Raw genomic sequence first — 19,827 nt, forward strand, 5'->3', positions numbered from 1 at the left:
CAGGCATGAAATGAGGCTAGAGAGTGAGTTTTTTAAAAATATTTATTTATTTATTTATTTATTTATTTATTTATTAAATAATATGCTACTGTCAGGCCCTACAGACAGTTAAAACATGTAGGACAAAAACGTGTTTTTTGTTTGTTTTTGTTTTTGTTTTTAGACAAAAATATATCTAGTTAGCTTTTTTTTATTATTGTTATTGTTTTTGTTATGTAGCTTTGTATAATATACATAATGAAGTGTCCAGAGGGTGCACGTGCTACTGCAGGACCCGGAAGTGGAGCATCGGATGGAGGAGGAGGATGTTGAGGGCGGATGGAGAAGGCGTGACGTCGCTGCCCGCAGAGAGGCCCACTCCTCGGCCGGGCCGGGCGGCAGAGACGCAGCAGAAGCCGCGGTAGAATACGAAGAATAGCCGCTGGACCACGCGAGCTGCAGCCTGCACGGCGGATGTGAAGGAAGAGGAGGAGGAGTTGGTGGTGGTGGTGGAGGTGGGGGGGACACGCCAGCCACCTCCACCAGGCTCCACACACGGTGGTACGAGGAGGGGGGCTGGGGGGTGACATGGAGCAGCCATGGGTGCCCACACACGTCCAGGTGACGGTGCTCCGAGGCAGGGGTCTGCGGGGCAAGGGCAAACACGGCACCAGCGACGTGTACGTCGTCATCCAGCTGGCCAAGGAGAAGTACTCGACGTGCGTGGCGGAGAAGACCACCGAGCCCGAGTGGCGCGAGGAGTGTTGCTTCGAGCTGCAGCCCGGCGTCCTGGAGATGGATCCCGGCCCGGAGCTCGTCCTCACCGTCATGCACCGCGCGGTGATCGGGCTCGATGTGTTCCTGGGCCAGGCTGTCATCCAGCTGCGGAAGCTCTTCCACGAGAGCCGCGGCGTGAAAAATCAGTACGTACGATCGGTGTTTTCTCCCACGTTCCGTGAACGCATCACGGCTCTCCTCATCCACGTTTGGGGATGTAAACACTTTGCTGCTGCATCGACACACCCTCACATCACCACCAATCACACACACACACACACAATTCTGCACCTACTAGAACCTTCTAGATTCTAGAACACAGATTCGTTTGTTTTTGTTGATGTTTTGCCTGCTGAAGATGTTGTTTCCCCTGAGGGATTATGCCGTGTTCCCTGCCCCAATTCCAGGGATTATCTAACAGTTTGGTGGTCCCTCTTGACTAAAAGCTTTTTCATTTTTTATTTTTTTTTAGCACATTTAGCATACACTAACTTAGAAAAAGCTTGAGGCCTTTGCAGAGATTTGCCCTATGTCCAGTTTGTTGTTTTTGTTTACATGTCCCGTCACGGAGCTCAACTATGTCGCTTTAATCATTTTTGAAAAGATAATTTGAACACAACATTAAAATATGCAAGTTGACACTTGACAGAAGTCACAAATTAGCAGGGTGTCCAAAGTAAGCACCAGGGGCCATTTTGTGGCCTGCAAGCTTGTTAGCCGTAATATTACAAGAAACAAAATGGCCGACTTCCTGATTAATTTGCGTCACAGGTTCTTGAGATTTTTTTCATGTGGTGGCCCCGCCGAATTTTACATCACTTGTGAAACTGATGGGCGAAGGGAATTTTTGTCCCCCAATATTCTGGTGTTCTCTGCTATGGCACCCCAAAAAGCGAAAGCAAAAGTTACATTTTAGTTTGTATCAAGTTTAAATTTATTATTGCTCTTGTAGTTTGAGACATTTTGAACCACAAACTCACTTTACAGAGCAAAATGTCACAGCCTGGGGGACATTTTGCAAGCCCACGGCTTGTTTAGTTTATAGTATTTAGGTACGAAAAACAAAATGGCAGACTTCTCAATTTTGACCATGTTTTTTTTTTTTTTTCAAATAGTTTTTTTTTTTTCAAATAGTTTTTTTTTTTTTTTTTTATGCTCAGGCTCCCCATATGGCAAGCAAATGAGTTTACACTTTATTTGTTGTTGCTTTTGCCATTTGAGACATTTTCAAACCTGAACTTTTTATAAGCTGTAACGTTTTGACAATCAAAATGGCAGACTTGCTGGTCAATCCACACACATGGTCAATCCACATTAATGTTGTGTGGAGTTAGAGTCGACTGACTTCTGGTTACTCCACAATGTTGTGTACACAAATGTTTACTTTCGACATTGTTGTATGGAGTAGATTCTGATGGTGGCTATGCAATCTTGTATAGACTCTGACTTCTGGTCACTCCACGATGTTGTGTGAAATCCATGTTTATATTCCAGTAGACTTTATCAGTTTATCATGTTCTAGAAGTATCTACCGTGGGACATGGAGGGGGCTTGTGGCTTCCTGTTTTTGAGAGATGGGGAAGCAGATGCGCCGTTACGCTCTGTAGCATCTGGAACATTTATTTAAAAAAACAAAACAAAATGACAACAAAAGGTTCACAGTCGCAGAAGATCTCTCCAGCATGGCGTGCTAACTTGTGTGCTTGTGCGTGGGCAAATTGGTGCAGTAAACCTTTTTTTTTTTTGTATGTGCTGCACTGTCTGTTTTTAGGCCCCACGTTCACTGGTGCATTTCTCCAAGTAAGCTACGTTTCTGCTATCTGTGCACCAGGAATGTTGATGCTGCTAAGGAAAGCAGTTTACTTCTCTCACTGCTGTTTCGCATAAGCTAAGCAACTGCATGTGAACTTAAGCTAAATGTCACATGCTAACTTTATTACACATACTGTATCATCACCACTTGAGGAAACTGAAAATGTGTGCTTGATATTAGCGTCCAAATTCTTATTCCCCGTTTATGTTTACTGGATTCGAAAGCTGGTAATGGCCAAACCAATATAGCCATTTTCGGCATGAAATGTGTTTCAAACTATTTAAATCACGGTTTAACTAGCTTTTTCCAACTTATAATTAGACAGCAGTCCATAGTCAGTGATGGGATGACTGAAAACTAGTATGATTGATCAAGGGCTAAGGCTATATCAATTGAACTTTATTTCAGACTCAAAGAAGGTCCATAAAATAACAAAACATAAAAGAGACATACAGAGATTAGATAATACAACTAGACAAAGTGAAATTTCTGCAGAAATCCCGTGGGAATGCTGAAAGCTGAATGCTAATAATTTATTTCCGAAGAAAGATTTGAACCAGCGCACTTATATGTCTCCATAAAGCCAGGCAAGTATTTAACATGTGAGCCAACTTGGCTGTTTGAAAATCACAATGACTAATGGCCTATTTTATGTAAAACTGTTATCTGAAAGTACCCCCCATTCATTTAGATGGAAAAATGGAACTAATGATATCCAATGGAAAAATGCAAAAAATAAATAAATAAAATTCACGCAATAGTGCCACCTAGGCATGCAGTACCTGCCATTCATTTAGATGGAAAAGTGAAACTAAGATAGTTGGTATACATGTAATCATTTAGCATAATTGCCATGGATACATTTGCAATGTCCAGTTGGAGGTGGGATTCGAACCTGTGACCTCCTGGTTACTGGACAATGCATTTTACCATTAGCACCAATGAGCAGTAGCACAGAGCTGGTAAGAAGTTTTATGTATGGAAGTGGGCGTGGAAAGTGAAAGTTCAATGTCAGTCCCATTGAAAATGAATGAGGGAAAAGTTGATATTTATTAACATTAAGTTGTGTGAATACTATAAGTTCTGTGAAATCAGACGATATATTCCCAAGATGGCATGAATTTTTTAAGCAAGTTGAAATTTGAACGGTGTAAATCGGAAGTATTATGTTGGAGTTATTAACGGCAAAAAAGTGTGGAGACTAAAAAGCCGAATAACATATGTGGGAATGCTCTCAGCATTCCCACAATTACAGTCCATATAAGCACTCTCTCCAGCACCTCAAGAGCACAGAGGTGTACGGTGTACCTTAAACTACACTGCTTAGTAGTTATAGTTTGGCTTGGTAGCTACATGCTAAACATTAGCATTGACTCAAAGTTGGAAGCTAACGGTTGTTGGTGTTCATGCCATGCGTGTACGTCCTGCTGTTTAATTGGGGGTCCTGGCCATTTTGTAAGCATTCCACAGTGATAAGGTAACGCTAATCGTACATTGAGGTGAAATCTAGTAACTGTACAGTACACCATTGTTGGGACCAAACACTATTCATCTTTTCTTGAAGCAGTTGGATCTAAAATACTCGCTGCAAACGTTAGCATCTTTTACATGGTGGCAGTGTTGGCTTTTTTGCACAGTTTGCACACAGCAGCACTTGTGTCATTCTGAATGCTTCTTGGAAGAAGGAGGAAGTAGGCCATGAAGAGAAAAGTCCCGAGTCGGCTGCTGTGTTAGGAATGTGAACTCCACCTTGGCTGTTGGGAGTTACCATGCTTCTATTGTTGGACGGGAAACTTGAGTCCACACCTTGTACAGTAATGCTGTAGGCTGAAGAACTCCTCAAACACATTAAACAAAAATATTACACGATTGTTGCTTTTTATGTCTCCGTTGAGGCTCGCTGGTTTTATGGTCTACACCCTCGGGTGTACTGTACCAGACAAAATGTTAGGGTAGGGTAACGTTAGACTAGGCTGTGGTTCTCAAACTTTTTGCAGGTTAAACAAAAACAATGTTTTATTCTTTAATTAATGTATATTTAACATTATTTTAAGCATGTTTGAACATTTAATGCAGTGATTAGCCTTTGTCGTGTACCACAAGTGCTACTAGTAACTACCACACTTTGAGAATTAACTGTGTTTGGGGTAAGTGCAAAGTACGTGTTGGACTCAAGGTTTAGGTTAGGGTTTGGGCATTAAGGGACTATCGTCAGGTTTATAAATGTAAAAATATTAATTGCCATTAGGTTTGGGCCTAGGTGGGTTGAGAGTTTGGTAATGGTAATTTGAGATTTAGGGGTTAAGGTTAAAAAAATGTTTTCTTCCAGTTGTTCTACAAGGTGTTCGTTGTTGTTGTACGGCTATCAAAAGCGTCAGCATTCCAATTTGTGCGTGAGACTCCACCTCAGAGCAGATAATTGTTTTCTCTGGCAGTCTCACTGTGTGTGTGTCGATGCGTCTGTGCTAGTGAGTGCACGGTGCTGAAATGGAGGTCAACGTTAGGACAGCATAACGACCCTGACTGGTATGTTTGACTACTTCTCTGGCTATTTTAGCTTAGAAGTTATTCCTTTCAAGGTGACACAAATGTGAATTGTTTTGCAAGAAGAGATAGTATGCAAGTATGTTTATGTTTTTATGTCATCGCTTATGTCATCATTGCAAAACAAGACATGCTAACAGTTGAGATATGTAGTATAAAATTTAAATGGTAGCACGTTACCTTCTTTAAAGCTAAACACCACATGCGAACTGACACGTCAGAGTCTAGTTAGGTGTGTACTAAAAGTGCAACATCAAGCACTATGTGTGCTAACCAGTTCGTCAACATTTGTAAATGGTTTGGCGTTGAAAAATATTAGTTTTTCCCTAGCGCCTAAACTACAGCAAGTAGCTACACTTGTTTGTCATCAAAGCAATTTTAGCATCGGATTCACTCACTATTAGCTCATGCTACTCACCATTAATATGTGCAAAGCCACAACATAGTGTGCTAACTTGCTAACATGCAGATAATTCACTCGTAACTTACTGATTCATTGTTTCATGGGGAATTATGGGTTATACGCTCATAATGTGCGAGGCGTTAGCTGCTACTTGTGTACGTGAATTCAATCAGGTTAACCTGTTTAGGTATAAGTAGGCTAAACAGTGTGGCACTCGTCATCAGCACACCCTATTTTACAAGAAGTTAAACAGTAGCATGCTTACTTTTTAAGCTATCACATGCTAAGCGGTTGCTGGATAATTAAGATCAATCAACACTGAGGCGTGTACCTAGATATTAGCAGATAGATTGTTTTAGTTAGCTTGATATCTGAACTTACTAACAGCGAATCATTGTTTGTTTGTTTTTTTTTGGGGGGGGGGGTTGCGGCCATTTTTTTCATCAAATCCGTAAACATCACTAGCAAGTCAACAAAGTGTATTTCATCTACTTTGTTTTCTATTTGTAATTGAATTTCATGGCCATTTTGATAGCGTTCCAACGTTTGCAGAAGAAGCTAACTCCTCTTACAATACAGCAAGAAGTAGACTTTTAGGTAGACTATTTTAGATGGTTTTTTTTTGGCACTTTGTATTGTTGCCAATGTTGCTCACATTGTCGATTATGAAAATATTTGAATAAATAAAAGTAGAGATAGACCGATATGCTTTTTTCAGGGACGATACCGATTCCGATTATCGGTAGTCAAGGTGGCAGATAACCGATATTTGAAGCCGATATTCATTTGCAGTAAAAGTTAAAATGTTGGCACCAAATTTTTGAATAATGCAAACCCTAACCGTTCTTTACAATGGATTCTCACACTACACTTTTCATTTTACATCCTTCTATCTGCAATAAGACGTTGGTGGCGGGGGGAGTTAAATGTGGGGGCCAATGTGACATTACCTTTTATAGCATTTGGGATACTTGTAGTTTTATTCTATAAATGTTATATTTTTATATTTTGAAGTAATAGGAGGAACCCTGTCATTCAAAATGTGCATCAGCTGTGGCATTACTTATTACTACAGCAAAAATAAATAAAAAAATTCCATGAGAAAAACTATTCATCCCTGAACACCTTATTATGATTATTGTTATTGTTACCATATAGACAGTTTTGATAAGCTGAGGATCTTAAATCGAGAACAGCAATATCATGCTACTCCTCTCTACAAGAGCTGTCAAAAGACAGCTTCAGGATACAACACACTTCATCATGTAGTTTAGTGCCACTTAGGATGCCCCAATCAACGCAGAAAAAGGTAGAGTAAAATAACTTGGTTATAATAATAGTAAGAATAACTTGGTTAAACAGACATTGTTGCGGTGGACCGCTGCCAGTTTCTGCTGTTTAATGTGTTTTACACTTATAGACACGTGTGTGTATATGGGCACACTATTCTCTCACTACTGTACTGTACTGTATCACTTAATGGCACAGATGTACTTGTCTAAATAATAACTGGGCTGCAACATTGCTAATTCACATTAACAAGCACTATCTTAGCTGTCCACATGAATAGTTACTAACACACGAGAAAGTTATACAACACACCAAACATGAGCTCATTATTCAAAGTATGATGCACGTAACGAAATTACATCACTGAACATTAATTGCAGCCGTGTACGGCCGTAGATGTTACATTGTGGCATCCATTGAGAGGATAATGTCCCAAATGACGGCAGACATGACGTGAAAAGAGAGACAAAACGAGCAAATAAGCACACTATACTTTAGTGCACTTCTCTACTAATGCCAAACATACGGAAGAGAACACGTTCGTGTAGTTAAACGGTGTTTGAGACACTTAATTTGTTACGGAGCGGACTTTAACGAGGTGCACAACGAGCTGTCAATCAAATCGACGTCGAAGCTTAAGGCACACAATGGCAAACCAGTGCGACAAATAAACACAATATAAAGTAACTAAACGCTATTTAGTGTCACTGTGGCATCTCACTGCATAATAACCGCTATGCAACAAGTAGTGGACGTGACCCAGAATGCAATGTGTGCGTCACGAGAGGTAAATATAATGACGTTACTCTACACTTAACATGGAACTAGACAATATAATAATGACAACTGTTAATATTTGGAACCTTTCTAACAAACATTATTTACTTAAGTGAAAATGTGTGTGATTCCCTCCCCGAGTAGTTCAAGTAGCGAATTAGCTACTGGGTGTTAGCCTACATGCTAAGCTGAACACACCACTGTTAGCTAGCGGGGATTCAATGCAAGGCAATGCAGCTCCATTCATATAGTGCATTTAATACACAACATAATTCAATGTGTTTAGCTTATCATGGTGAAACGATCGGCGGAGTCTCTTCTCTTTTAACTTACCTTCGAAGCATGTGTCTGTCGCGTTGTGTCCGTGGGTGCGTGTGTGACCGGCTACTGTGATACAGGCATACACTACTGATTGGTTCTGGCTCTTGCACGGCTAACCAATCAAATGCTGCTATGGGCGTTACATTGCTGGAGTTGGACTCCATAACAGACAGAGACGCTCTGGGCTGCATTCAAAGCGAAAAGACGGAGTTTTAAATGGATCGCTCATATCGGCCGTCAGATTAATAAAACAGACCGATACCGATATGTACCAATATGTCAAATATCGGCCCCGATTATCGGCCCGACCGATTATCGGTCTATCTCTAAATAAAAGATGACATCTAGACTAGAGCAACATCTAAACCCAAACCTCATAAAATCTACTCGTTGCTTGTTTCTTTTGAAGATGACAATCTTCTGATGTGGTTTTCATACAAAAACTCAGATTTCACTGTGGTTTATATTCATTTTCATGCTTATTTTGTACTAGTTTTTCTCTTAAATGGTGATTGTTTTTTGAAAGCAGTGAGATTTTTTGTAACATCAACTTTTTTATGAAGATGAAAATGGTATTAAGGTGAGGAAATGTAACAAACTAAAGCAACATCAAAACCACTTACATTTCTTCTTTTGATGTTGAACATCCTCTCTGTTGTGGTTATTGCCTACAAAGACATCAACTACATGTGGTTTAAACTTTATATACATTTTTTTTAGTTTATTTTTGCCCTTTTTTTCATGCTTTCTATGTTTGACTTGATGTGATCCTACAGATCACTGACCATTCTAGTCTTTTTTTAATAGAGACCTAAATAACATAAGTTGAGCACATGAGTGATGGTTTGTGTTCTTCTTCTGTGGTTGAGGTGACATGTGGTCCGAGAGAGGGGAAAAAAACAAACAAACACCACCTCTCAGTTTCATTTCTTGTTTTTTGTCTTCATAAAAGCAGGGACTTTTGTTCACACCTACCTTTGTTTCTAATGATTTGACATCTCACGCTGTTACTGCAGTATTTCTCGTTCTTCCACACCAAACTCATCCAAGCACACACTAATCACGCCATTGTGTGTGTTGTATTTATTTCTATTGTGCAACTTGGCACTTGGCAGACATCATGCATAACAAATTTGTGTATGTGTTCTACATAACACTTTTTATGTGTATTAGGATGCCACTGGTTTATGTACTCCGAGTGATGGTTGCTTCACTTCATTGTTATTTCGTACAGGGTGTGTAGTGAGGTATTATGGGATGTCTGGCCAGACACACACACATGAACTTGGGCTCTGTTTGGCTGGATTAGCCCCCGTTCAAACTAACAATACTTTTATTCACTTCAGCCAGTGACCCAGTTTTAAAGTTATGCTTCAAAAATGAGCACCGTGGAAGAGAAGCTATGGACAATTGTGATTTACAGTGCATGACTTGCAAGGTACGAGCCATTGCCTGGTCGTTTTTTTTGTTTTGTTTTGTTTTTCCCCCAATTCAATTTTATTTTATTTCATTCCAATTAAAAAAATAAAAATGAAAAGGGACAGAAAAAAGTAAAAAACTTATGTTATCTGCCCCTGATCAACAACAACAACAACAACAAATAATCAACACAGAATAAATGACAGCGAGCAGTCAAGATGCTTTCAATATCCTCCTGACTACCAGGGGAAAAAAAATATTGTCCAATCATGTTTATTTTGATATTCCCCTTTCTTTGTGAAGTAACTGGAATACCGCAAAATAATTTTTTGAGAAAAAAAAAAGTTTTTATTTTTAAGCTATGATGTGTCCACTACAGAGGACTTTTTTTTTTAAACTTACATGATAGGCTCAAATACAGTTAAAATAATTCAAACAATACTTTAATGTGTTCTTAAGAGTGTTATAGAAAACATGCTAACATTTAAAAGCCTAAATTGTTCAATACAACAAGGGAAGCCATTTTCTTTTATGATGCAGTCAAAGGTAGCAAAGCCCCACCCCTACACATGTGGTATCATTGGAAAGCTCTGAATGTCCTCTATAGAGCACAAAAGGAGTTAATTCAATCGTATGCACTGGGTGGGAGATATTCAGGTTTAAAAATGTCCACTACAGAGGACAAATTTGAATTGCTGATAGTCAGGAGGATAAAACAATCTGATTAAATAATTCAACAGCATGTCCTTGAGCTATATGTATTTTTCCAGTAATTGGGCTTTTGTCAATTTTTTAAAATACAGATAGACTGAGATGATTTTGTTTTACAATCCAGATTGTTCCATAAGCTGACCCTTGAGTTGAAATACATCGTTCGGAGAAAATATCTGTTCCTCTTAATTTATACTCACTTTCCCTTTTTTTAAATTTACAATTTAACTGGTAAAATTTCATGATGGACTGTAAACATTATTTTGAGACGGTTAAACTCCATCAATTCATTAAATTTGAAAGTTTTTAGTTGTATAAATAATGGATTAGTGTGGTCTCTGCATCCGCAACTGCAAATGACACTTTGAGTTACAAGCCAATATTTGATGTTTGCTAGAGCCTCAGAGGCGCCACGACTCGAGTAAAGTGACGTAAAAAGAAAAAAAAGTGCCACATTCAGCCAACCTGAGCCTTAAAACATTCTTAAGCAAATCATGGAGGATCGGTTCCCCCAAGAAATCTGCAAAAACCTGAATTTGCAAACGTTGATTTTGATCTAACGTGTGTGTCCAGGTGGTACCGACTCAACTCCAAGACAGGCAAGAAGGAGAAGGAGCGCGGCGACATCCAAGTCAGCGTCCAGTTCACGCGTAACAACCTGACGGCTAGCATGTACGACCTGGTCATGAAGGATAAAGGGGGCGCTTCCACTTTCAGCAAGCTGAAGGAGCGCATGAGGGGCAAGAGGCGATCCAGTGAAGACGACTCGACCTTGGCGCCGCCCGGCGCCACTGTGCCTGGGGGCACGGGCCCGCTGTGCCGCATGCGCCAACGTCTGCCCAGCGACGGGGGCGGCGAGGAGGACTACGAGGACGACGAGGGCGGCGAGGTGAGGCGCAGCAAGATGAGGACCTTCTTCCTGCGAGGCAAGCTGAGAAAGTCGTCAGACACGCGCTCCAGCACATCGCTGGGATCCGAGAGCAGCGAGTCGTCGTCACGGGGGGGCAGTCTCAGCCCCACAGCCGGCATCAGCGTGGTGGTCTCCGACCTCTCCAACTCGCCCAGCAACAGCAGCAACCTGACCGCCGACAGCCCAGGTGACGTAAATACAGACATCACATCAATTTATTTGTCAAATCAAGGTATGGACTATTGCTGCGTTCAAGGGAACTAGGAAGTTTGAATTTTCCCCCCTTGTTTCTCATGCTGCTTTTAACTCATTCAAACCCCAAAAACGTATAAATATGTTTGTTAATACTTTGTCCTGCACTCCCAAAAATGTATTTATATGTTCTTTTTTTATTTTTATTTTATTTATGCTAGACTAAGAGCATACAGAAGGCTTTGATACAGCTTCTGACATGAAGTGGTCGCTTAAAGCAAAGAGTGTTATTACAAAAACCAGCCAGCAGGTGGCAGCAGAGTTTTTTTTGTTGTTGTTTTTTTTTGTTTTTTTTTGTTTTTTTACTGATGAAAGAAGAGACTCTAATATTTCTTTTGGTAGGTTCCATGTTTTTATAGCAATGGACAGAATATTCTGTGGACCTTCCAAAATCGGTCAAAATCCAGTAAAACAGCCGCGAGCTTGCTTCAGTGAAATGGCAGTGAGTGAATGAGTTAAGAGGAAAAAAATGCAGCACCAGTCCCAAGTAAGGTATTTCAAACTTTCAAGTTTTCTTGAATGCAACATTAGACCAAGTGTGATACTTATAACCACTACGTTTTCCCAAACACAGCATTAGACTAGAATGGGGTCTATCAATTCTCCATGTTTTTCTGGGTGCACCATCAACCCTCTTGGGACAAACCTGAATTTACTCGGACCACATTTGGGTCAATTTCACTAAAGCTCTGAAAAGATGGATAAGACATTGTTTACTTACCTTTGATATAAACATATCAGCCAAATGTATGGATGAAACCTGCATTCGAGGAAACTGAGAAATGTGAAATATCCCACTTGGATTCAACAAAACTCATAATACGAATTCAACATTGCCTAAATGAGATATTTAAAAATTCCCCAGTTTTACTGACTGACACATTATACCGAAGTTGGATACAGCATTTTAAACTTGTTTGCAGTCTTCTTGACAATAACGAGAAACCCAAGTGAAAGCTTGGTTTTCTTGAATGCAGCGTTATCCCTAAGGAACGTACAGTATTGCAAACTCACTGTCTTGAATGCAGCATAACAACCAACTAAGATATACCAAAACTCTTGGGTTTCATTAAATACAGCTTTTAACCAAGGTGGATTTTCAAACCTGGGAATTTTTGGAAATTTAAAATGAGAATGGAGCTCATGCTGCCTTCAGTAAAACTCAGAGGTTCCTTAGGCAATTACAAAAATCACTCGTGGATTTTTGCTATTTGCGGGCATGATCCGAATCCCCAAGGATAGTGGAGATTCACTCTATTCAACTTGGGTCTAATGGTACAATCAAAACTGGCATGTTTTAATGATCCAACTTGGATCTGATGCAGCATTTGAAAGAACAGGGAAGTTTGGAATTCCACTAACGCCGTTTCATCATGACCACGATTGTCTCTTGTCATCTCTTTAGAGCACACAGCAGACACATCACCCAAGCTGTCTCCACTTCGCTGTGACTTCAGTGATGAGATCAATGAAATCACCATAGCCGTGCCTCAGCTCCCCGTGGGCGCCAACGGAATGCACAAGCTTCAGCCCCGGGATCAGGCCTCGGAGGCCCCGGAAGCTTCTTTGGGCCTGGGGCACCTGCAGAAGACTTTGCCTCACTCCGTATCGTTGCAGAACCTTCACCCGCGGCCCTCTGCCGACCCCCTGCATGGCACCGTGGGCGACGGACGCCGCTGGTCTTTTGACAAAGCCGGTGAGGAGGAAAGCGCGGCCATCGCAGCTGCTATGGAGAAAAACTGCCCTGTGCTGGGCAGAGAAGACAAGTGCGAGGAGACCGAAGAAGACTCTGGCAGTAACGGCAAACACAAAGGATGGTTCGGGTCCAAGGAGTCTCACAGTAAACCCAGGTGAGTTTCCCAATCTGTACCAGTGGTGGGCTGTACTTTTGGTACCTGAGCCTTCAATGTGTACTCAATCTAACTGCTACTGCCACGATTATGTATTACAAAATAACATATTGTGCCACATACAGTACATCCTCTGGAGCAGTTCACAATCTATATTTATCAAACATGACAGACATATTGAAAAATGTTTATAAAAAAGTACATTACCCTCACGAGAGATGGTAATTACTCAGTGGATTGTGTTTTGATGTGTTTTTATAGTCAGAGTGGTCTGTAACAAGTTTCGCTTTGACCAACCAGAGGACAGAAAAATGCTGACGTCAGTGCTGTGAGGAAGAACTTGAAATACTAATAAATTTTAAGTTTCATGGTCCAGTTCTAATGATTCAGAAAACCCTGGGCAGATTAGATTGACAAGGCAGCACAAAGAAAAACAAGAGCCAAGAGAAGCCAAGAGAATTGCTACAAAAAAAATAAACTAGGCATTAGAAATTAGGCCCTGATGGTTCTTCACTGGTATTTACAATAGATCAGACTGAATGTAAGAGTAAAACCCTGGCGAGACCCTCAGTTCAGTTCAGTGTGAACCACCTGCACTAATCCAGAGGACTGTGTTCGCTTCCTTCCACAGCCCGGTGGAAGGAGCCACTGTGGCCATTGAGCCACCCCTTGACACGATGCACCACTCTAACCCTTTCTGTCCCTCACCACCCATGTCACCCATCAACCCTTTCCTCTTGCACGACCCTTTCTATGATGCCTCGCCGCCCCCTCTGCCCTTTCTTTCCAGTTCCCGGCCTCCCATAGAACATCTCTTTCCAAAGGCGAGTCATCCAGTCAATCAGACTTGGGACAGTCAAACCAATGACCACATCGTTGGCTTGGCTAGAGATTCACCAACAATGTCCATGGGCAAGACGATACCTTTAAGTAAGAAGTCTTCAAACCCTTTTACAACTGCCGAGGAACAGGAACCTGATACAGAATGGGATGATTGCTTTGAGGAGTTTGCCGCTTGCAGGCTGCAAGGGCCGAAAGACCAAATATCTGACAGTTTAGCCAGCGCCCATGAGAGAGAACTTGGTAGTGATGAAAGGAATGACTCCCTGAATACCAAAGGTGTCACATTGAGCAACTATGTGGCAAACTGCGGCCAACCGCACTCTCTGGACCCAATCCCAGAGGACGCAAGCTTTGAGTACTGCAACGAATTCTTTCGCCCTTCGACTGTCTCTTTGGAATCACAGCCTCCCCCTGAATGGCATCAAGCCAACAGCACCACTGACATGCCTTCCTGCTTCCCAGGTCCCACTGGCTCATCGGGTATTGGTAGTTCAGTTGAAGATGATTTCCTCTCCTGTTTCTCTTCATATTCAGCATTGGACAAGTTCTCAGCGTGTTCTTTGGACGAAACAGAGCCACAGACGTTCGAGAGCGTTGTTCCAGCCTTGGAGATCTTGTCTAAAACAGCTATCAGTCCAAAGGGTGGTAGTTCTGCAGATGAGCTTTTGACTGAGGCAGCCCAACAAACCGTGATTCAGAGTGATGATTCGGAATGGTGGGATTCGGAGGGGTCGTTAGTCTTCACACCACCACCGACCGCAATGTTAACAGGTTTAGAAGCTGCAGACATGCAGACACCAGAGAACGTGGATCTACAGTCAGACTCCAACGTCTCACTGCAGTCAGACTACAAGAATGAAGGGGTGCCTCAACAAACTGTGATTCAGAGTGAAGATTCGGAATGGTGGGATTCTGAGCGGTCGTTGGTCTTGACGCCACCGCCGACCATATCTAACGCAATGACGACAGGTTTAGAAGCTGCAGATATGCAGACACCAGAGAACCTGGACCTACAGCCAAAGTCCAACACGTCCCAGAGCGACAGGAGCTTTCTCGAAAACCGTGATGGCAACTTGCTGTTCCACCAAAACCAATCTGACCTATCAGAGACACCCGACTTAGAAAAATCTACTTTCTTTGGGGAACCAGGACAGATATCAGAATTCGCCAGTGTTTCAGTTAGCCAAAAGGGTTCTACTGAAGATCCAAGCAACCAAAATGACTGTTTGTCTTTGGTGAAGGCAGACAGACCAGATATTTTTGAGCCAGGTTTCACAGATCCTTATGATGTAGGCTTCACAGCAATTTATGGGAGTTCTGAAGTCCTCCATGTGACTCATACAGACTCATATTCGAATGCCCTTGAGGGTGAACAGTTCACCATTCTCGATGATGTGAATAAACCTTCGCCAGAACTTACTCAAATATCCCAGAGCACTATGAGCTGTCTCCAAAGCCTTGACGGCAATCACCATCATGACATATCCACACCCCCTGAGTGGGTTATCTCGAAGAACTCTACCAACTGTGAGGAGTTTGGGGAGATTCCAAATAACGCCAGTGCTTCAGTGGTCCCAGAGGGTTTACTTGATGACTCAAAAAAAGAAGACGACTGGTTGTCTCTAGTGACAGAGAACAGACCAGATCCTCATGAGCCAGGTTTCTTAGATACTTGTGAGTCAAGTTTCACAGCAGGGGTTAATGGGAGTCCCCAAGCTCTCCCTGTGATCTCAACAGAATCATATCCGAATCCTGTCGGAGCCGATCATTTCACTGCTTTCGATGACATGTATGTGGCAAAACCTCCACCGCGACTTCCCAAAATATTCCAGAGAACATTGAGCGTTCCCTCGTGCCTTTTATCTCAAAACCGTCACGGCATATCCAACCCCACTGGGACCCGGGGCTCAGAGAACTCCACTTACTTTGGGGAGATTGGAGAGGCTCCAAAAGCTGCCTGTGCTTCAGTGAACCGTAGGGCTTCAACAAGCGGAGTAAACATTAACACACACATCACCGACTGGTTGTCTCTGGTGATGAAAGACAAACTAGATACAGGTTTGACTGGAGGTGACCACGGGAGTTCTCAAGTTCTCGACGCAACTCCAACAGACTCGAAGCCCGATCAGGTCCTTGATGACATGACGCCGGCACCGCGACACCCCGCATTGCACCGCACCCAGTCTGAGAGCACGCTCCCGTTTGACGTGGACAACGCCCTTCCACTGTCCTTCTGGAACGAGTCCTGCGCCTTCAAGCCGCCATCCACCCCCCCTGCCTCCCCCTCCCTTTCAATAGCCTCCGCCCCTCCGCTAACTCGTCAAAGTAGTTGCTTCCCCTCTTTCCTTTCCTCCTTTTCCGATGCCTCGCTGCCACCTGCTGCACTGAACCCCCAGGAGGCACAGGAATGCCGGCAGCAGGACGCAGCCGCCCGTCAGGAACTCAGGTGAGGTTGCTCGTTCAAGTGGGGAAGCCTTTTCCTGGTATCCTTGCAGTTTTCCAGACTTTTCTGGCCCTTTCAGCTGCTTCTTCCTTTGTGCCGTCGACCCTCCGAGGGGTATCCTCTTGCTGGTGGTGGTGGTGGTGGTGTGACCTTCTTGTTTTTTTTATCTCTCAGTTAACACGCACACACTCACTAATCCTGCCGGGACTTCCTCCGTGGGTGTCTTGTGTGTGTGTCCTGTCTCTGTGGTAATGGGAGGGGAAACACTGCCTCGGGCCAATTCGCAGTTATTATTTTGCCCTCCGATTCCTAACACAACCCCCTCTCCCCACCTGCACCCCTTCCTGTTGTGCCTTATACACACACACATGCACACACACATGTATACACACCAACCCCCTCCTCACAGGACCTGTTCTCACACTTTTTTTTTTGCCCCCCCATCCCCTCCCAAAAAAGGTGTTGTTGTGTCACCGATAGCGTTTCCTTTTCAACCTGGGGCAATAACACACTTCTTAACACATTTCTACTTGTTTTGCATAAAGGCATGCAATTAAAACGACTTTGGCCTCATTTAACTTTTAATTTGCACCGCTTTAAGGAGGCGCACCTGCTCTAACCTTCTTCTCTTGGTGAACGTTCTGAGATCGTGGAAGGTAGAACTGTCTGGTGTCATCCTGGAGGAATCGGTGACATGTAAAATGACAAAAACAACCAAAAAAAAAAAAAAAGCCAAATACACAACCAGAACAAAATTGAAATTTAAGTCTAAGCATATTCCTAACCATGTCCCTTACTCATTGTTTCATACGGAACATTCTGAGGTCCCCCTGCATCTCTGTAACATGCCTGCACCAAAAACAATTGAATACAAATTTGGTGACTCCGGCACAAAAAAAAACAAGGCAGAATTGACAGACTAATGTTGTTTTTGCCCTTTTGTTACCAAGATAACAAGTTTGATAACTGAGATAAGTGATTTGAAAAGTGTACATTTAGAGTAAGGTCAGGAAGTTTTCGTAGATGATTTGGGGAATGTTTTTGTGGGGGGGAAAAAATCGTTTTAACATTTCTATTTAATTTTCAGAGAATTTTTTTTAACAGCATTTTTACCTTTTTTTAAAAAAAAATTCCGACAAACACAAATTCTGTCATTTTCAGATTTTAATTATGTGATTTTTGCAAAAAGAAAATCGATTTTATATTATTACAGAGATTCTTAAAATCTAAAGTTCAGAAAACCCTTTCATCTGTAAAAAAAAAATAAAAAATCTTTCTTTTGAAAATTATTTTTTTAACTTAAATGTTTCCAAAAAGAATTAAAAAATGTATACAACAGTTTCTATAAAAAGCTGAACAAAATGTGTACAGCTTCTCTCCAAAAGTACAAAATATTCACCATTTTAACGTTTTCACAAAACATTTTTTAAAAATCCCCAAAAAAATCTTCACAAAATTCTTCATATATATTATATACAAAAATCATCATGTTCTTAAACATTTCTACATATTTTCACAAAAACTTTACACAATTATCACCAAAAAAAATCCTCAAAATATTCTCCCAAGATCCTGTAATAAAATGCGTAAAAATTCTTTACAATCTGATAATTACAAAATCTGATACTGATAGATTTAAAAAAAAAAAAAAAAAAAAGTCACAATTATTCAATGCAATTTTTGCAAAAATATTGATTGCAAATATTGTTCCTTATCCAAAAAAAATAAAAAATAGAAAAAAAAGAAGCCGTGAAAATGAAGCACATCGCCATCTACAGGTCTGGGGTGCATACTACACCATATTCTGTAGCTTTTCTCGGGCAGCGAACTCCCGCAACCACCCCTGGATGGCACACAGACTGAGCCCCTTATAAACCCTCTGAACCTGCTGTAACACAACCTCTTATTTGCGTTCCATTGCGTTCCATTGCAGCCCCCACCCTGTGCGGCCCCTGGCTGAAGGCCGCTCTGTCCTGGAGAAGATCAAGTCCAGCATCCACCCTAGCAGGAGCAGCCAGACCAACGAGAAGGTCAAATTTCATTTATTTTAATGTATATATTTTAAATCTGATGCGCATTCGGGAAACACCCCACCAAAAAAATTAAATAAATGGAAATTTTGCCGATCCAGTCAATGATGTCATTGACATTGTCACTGTGTCCAGATCCTGACGGAGGGCGCCGGCTCGTACTACCACCTGACCCACAGCGAGCTGATCAGTCTGCTGGTGCGGCGCGAGGCCGAGCTGGAGCAGCAGAAGGCGGAGTTTCGGCAGCAGCGCGCCCTGCTGGCCAAGCGGGAGGTGGAGCTGCGCAAGCTGAAGCCGCAGGTCCGCGACCTGGAGGACTACATTGACACGCTTCTGGTGCGCATCATGGAGCAGAAGCCCACCCTCCTGCAGGTTCGATCCAGGCTCAAATGACGGCGCGCTTCCCCCCCGGGGAGGTTTGGATATACCCCAACAGCTTTTTTTAGTCTTTTCACTGCTACGCTGTCCCTTTTTTGATACGAGCGCGTGTGCAGGGGTTCTCAAACTTTTTGGGGTCCAGGGAGCCCCCCTCATAAACCTAATGGCAATTTAACAGAACCAACATGCCACAGGAACAACGGTGTAACAAGGGGTGTTTTGAATTAAACCAACCAAATCTAATTGTTACACTAACTTGAATAGTAGGGGTGTAACGATATCCAAACATCACGATACGATATTATCACGATATGAAGGTCACGATACGATAATTAGCACAATATCGTGGGGAGGTTGGAGGGACAAAAAAGGTCACAATATTGTAAAAAAAAAAAAAAAAAAGGGCTCATACTAAAAAAAAAAAAAAGACAATATTGTGCTTTTGTACATTACAGCAATGATTATAAACAACCTACAATCTCTAATAAGACCTAATATTGAGGGACTTACTTGCTAATGCCTGCAAACATCGATTTCCTGCGCATATCAACTCGTTTCACAAGCATATTACGTGGCCCTTCATCTGACCATTAGCGTGGATTTTAAACATAGAAGGGCCAAAACATGCCTCGTAAAAATTTAACTGCACTAAAAAACTAGCCACCAGAGGGTACTACAACTGCACAAATTGAAATCAACCTGACTTTTTTTAAACAAATGTGCCGCTTTTAATATCGTGACATGGCCACGACGATATATTGTGGCAGTTTTAATGTCGCGATATCACGATATTATCTGTTATCGTTACATCCCTATTGAATAGTCAGTTTACACGTCATATCGAATCGATTGGTAATCCCATTTAATTGAATGAAATTGTTCAATTTAAAGGGATACTTGACTCATTGAATAATTTTCAGAAGTAAAAAGGTAATATTTTGTCCAGAATTCATTTGATAACTTACAGTAGTTATTTTTCATGTACAATTCATACCTTTAAAAAGTAATTTTTCTACTTGCTGTCGACTGATAATGACATCACCCGTGCTGAGGAAGTAGGCAATTACGGCTCACCTGTTTTCTGAGT

General features: G+C 41.9%; 1 protein-coding gene across 2 annotated transcripts; it reads left to right on the forward strand.

Moving 5' to 3' along the window:
• Positions 1-290: 290 nt before the first annotated feature.
• Positions 291-19,145, forward strand: rab11fip5a (RAB11 family interacting protein 5a (class I)). Of its 2 annotated transcripts, XM_077539074.1 has the most exons (7): positions 827-902; positions 10,608-10,665; positions 10,752-11,131; positions 12,602-13,046; positions 13,678-16,335; positions 18,266-18,362; positions 18,498-19,145. In XM_077539074.1, the coding sequence occupies exons 3-7, from the start codon at positions 10,768-10,770 to the stop codon at positions 18,753-18,755; spliced, it is 3,822 nt and encodes a 1,273-aa protein (XP_077395200.1). In that variant the 5' UTR covers positions 827-902; positions 10,608-10,665; positions 10,752-10,767; the 3' UTR covers positions 18,756-19,145. The 2 variants fall into 2 exon arrangements, with proteins under 2 accessions (XP_077395199.1, XP_077395200.1); XM_077539073.1 differs by having other exon boundaries at positions 291-902; positions 10,608-11,131.
• The last annotated feature ends 682 nt before the right edge of the window (positions 19,146-19,827 follow it).

The sequence above is a fragment of the Festucalex cinctus genome, chromosome 12 (assembly GCF_051991245.1).
Source record: "Festucalex cinctus isolate MCC-2025b chromosome 12, RoL_Fcin_1.0, whole genome shotgun sequence".
Classification (NCBI taxonomy): Eukaryota; Metazoa; Chordata; class Actinopteri; order Syngnathiformes; family Syngnathidae; genus Festucalex; species Festucalex cinctus.

Bases quoted from the DNA above. Each gene is read 5' to 3' on its own strand.
- rab11fip5a (XM_077539073.1), top strand. From the start codon at position 568: ATGGAGCAGCCATGGGTGCCCACACACGTCCAGGTGACGGTGCTCCGA. The intron at 13,047-13,677 runs GTGAGTTTCCCA...TTCCTTCCACAG, and splicing joins GAGTCTCACAGTAAACCCAG to CCCGGTGGAAGGAGCCACTG. The intron at 16,336-18,265 runs GTGAGGTTGCTC...GTTCCATTGCAG, and splicing joins GCCGCCCGTCAGGAACTCAG to CCCCCACCCTGTGCGGCCCC.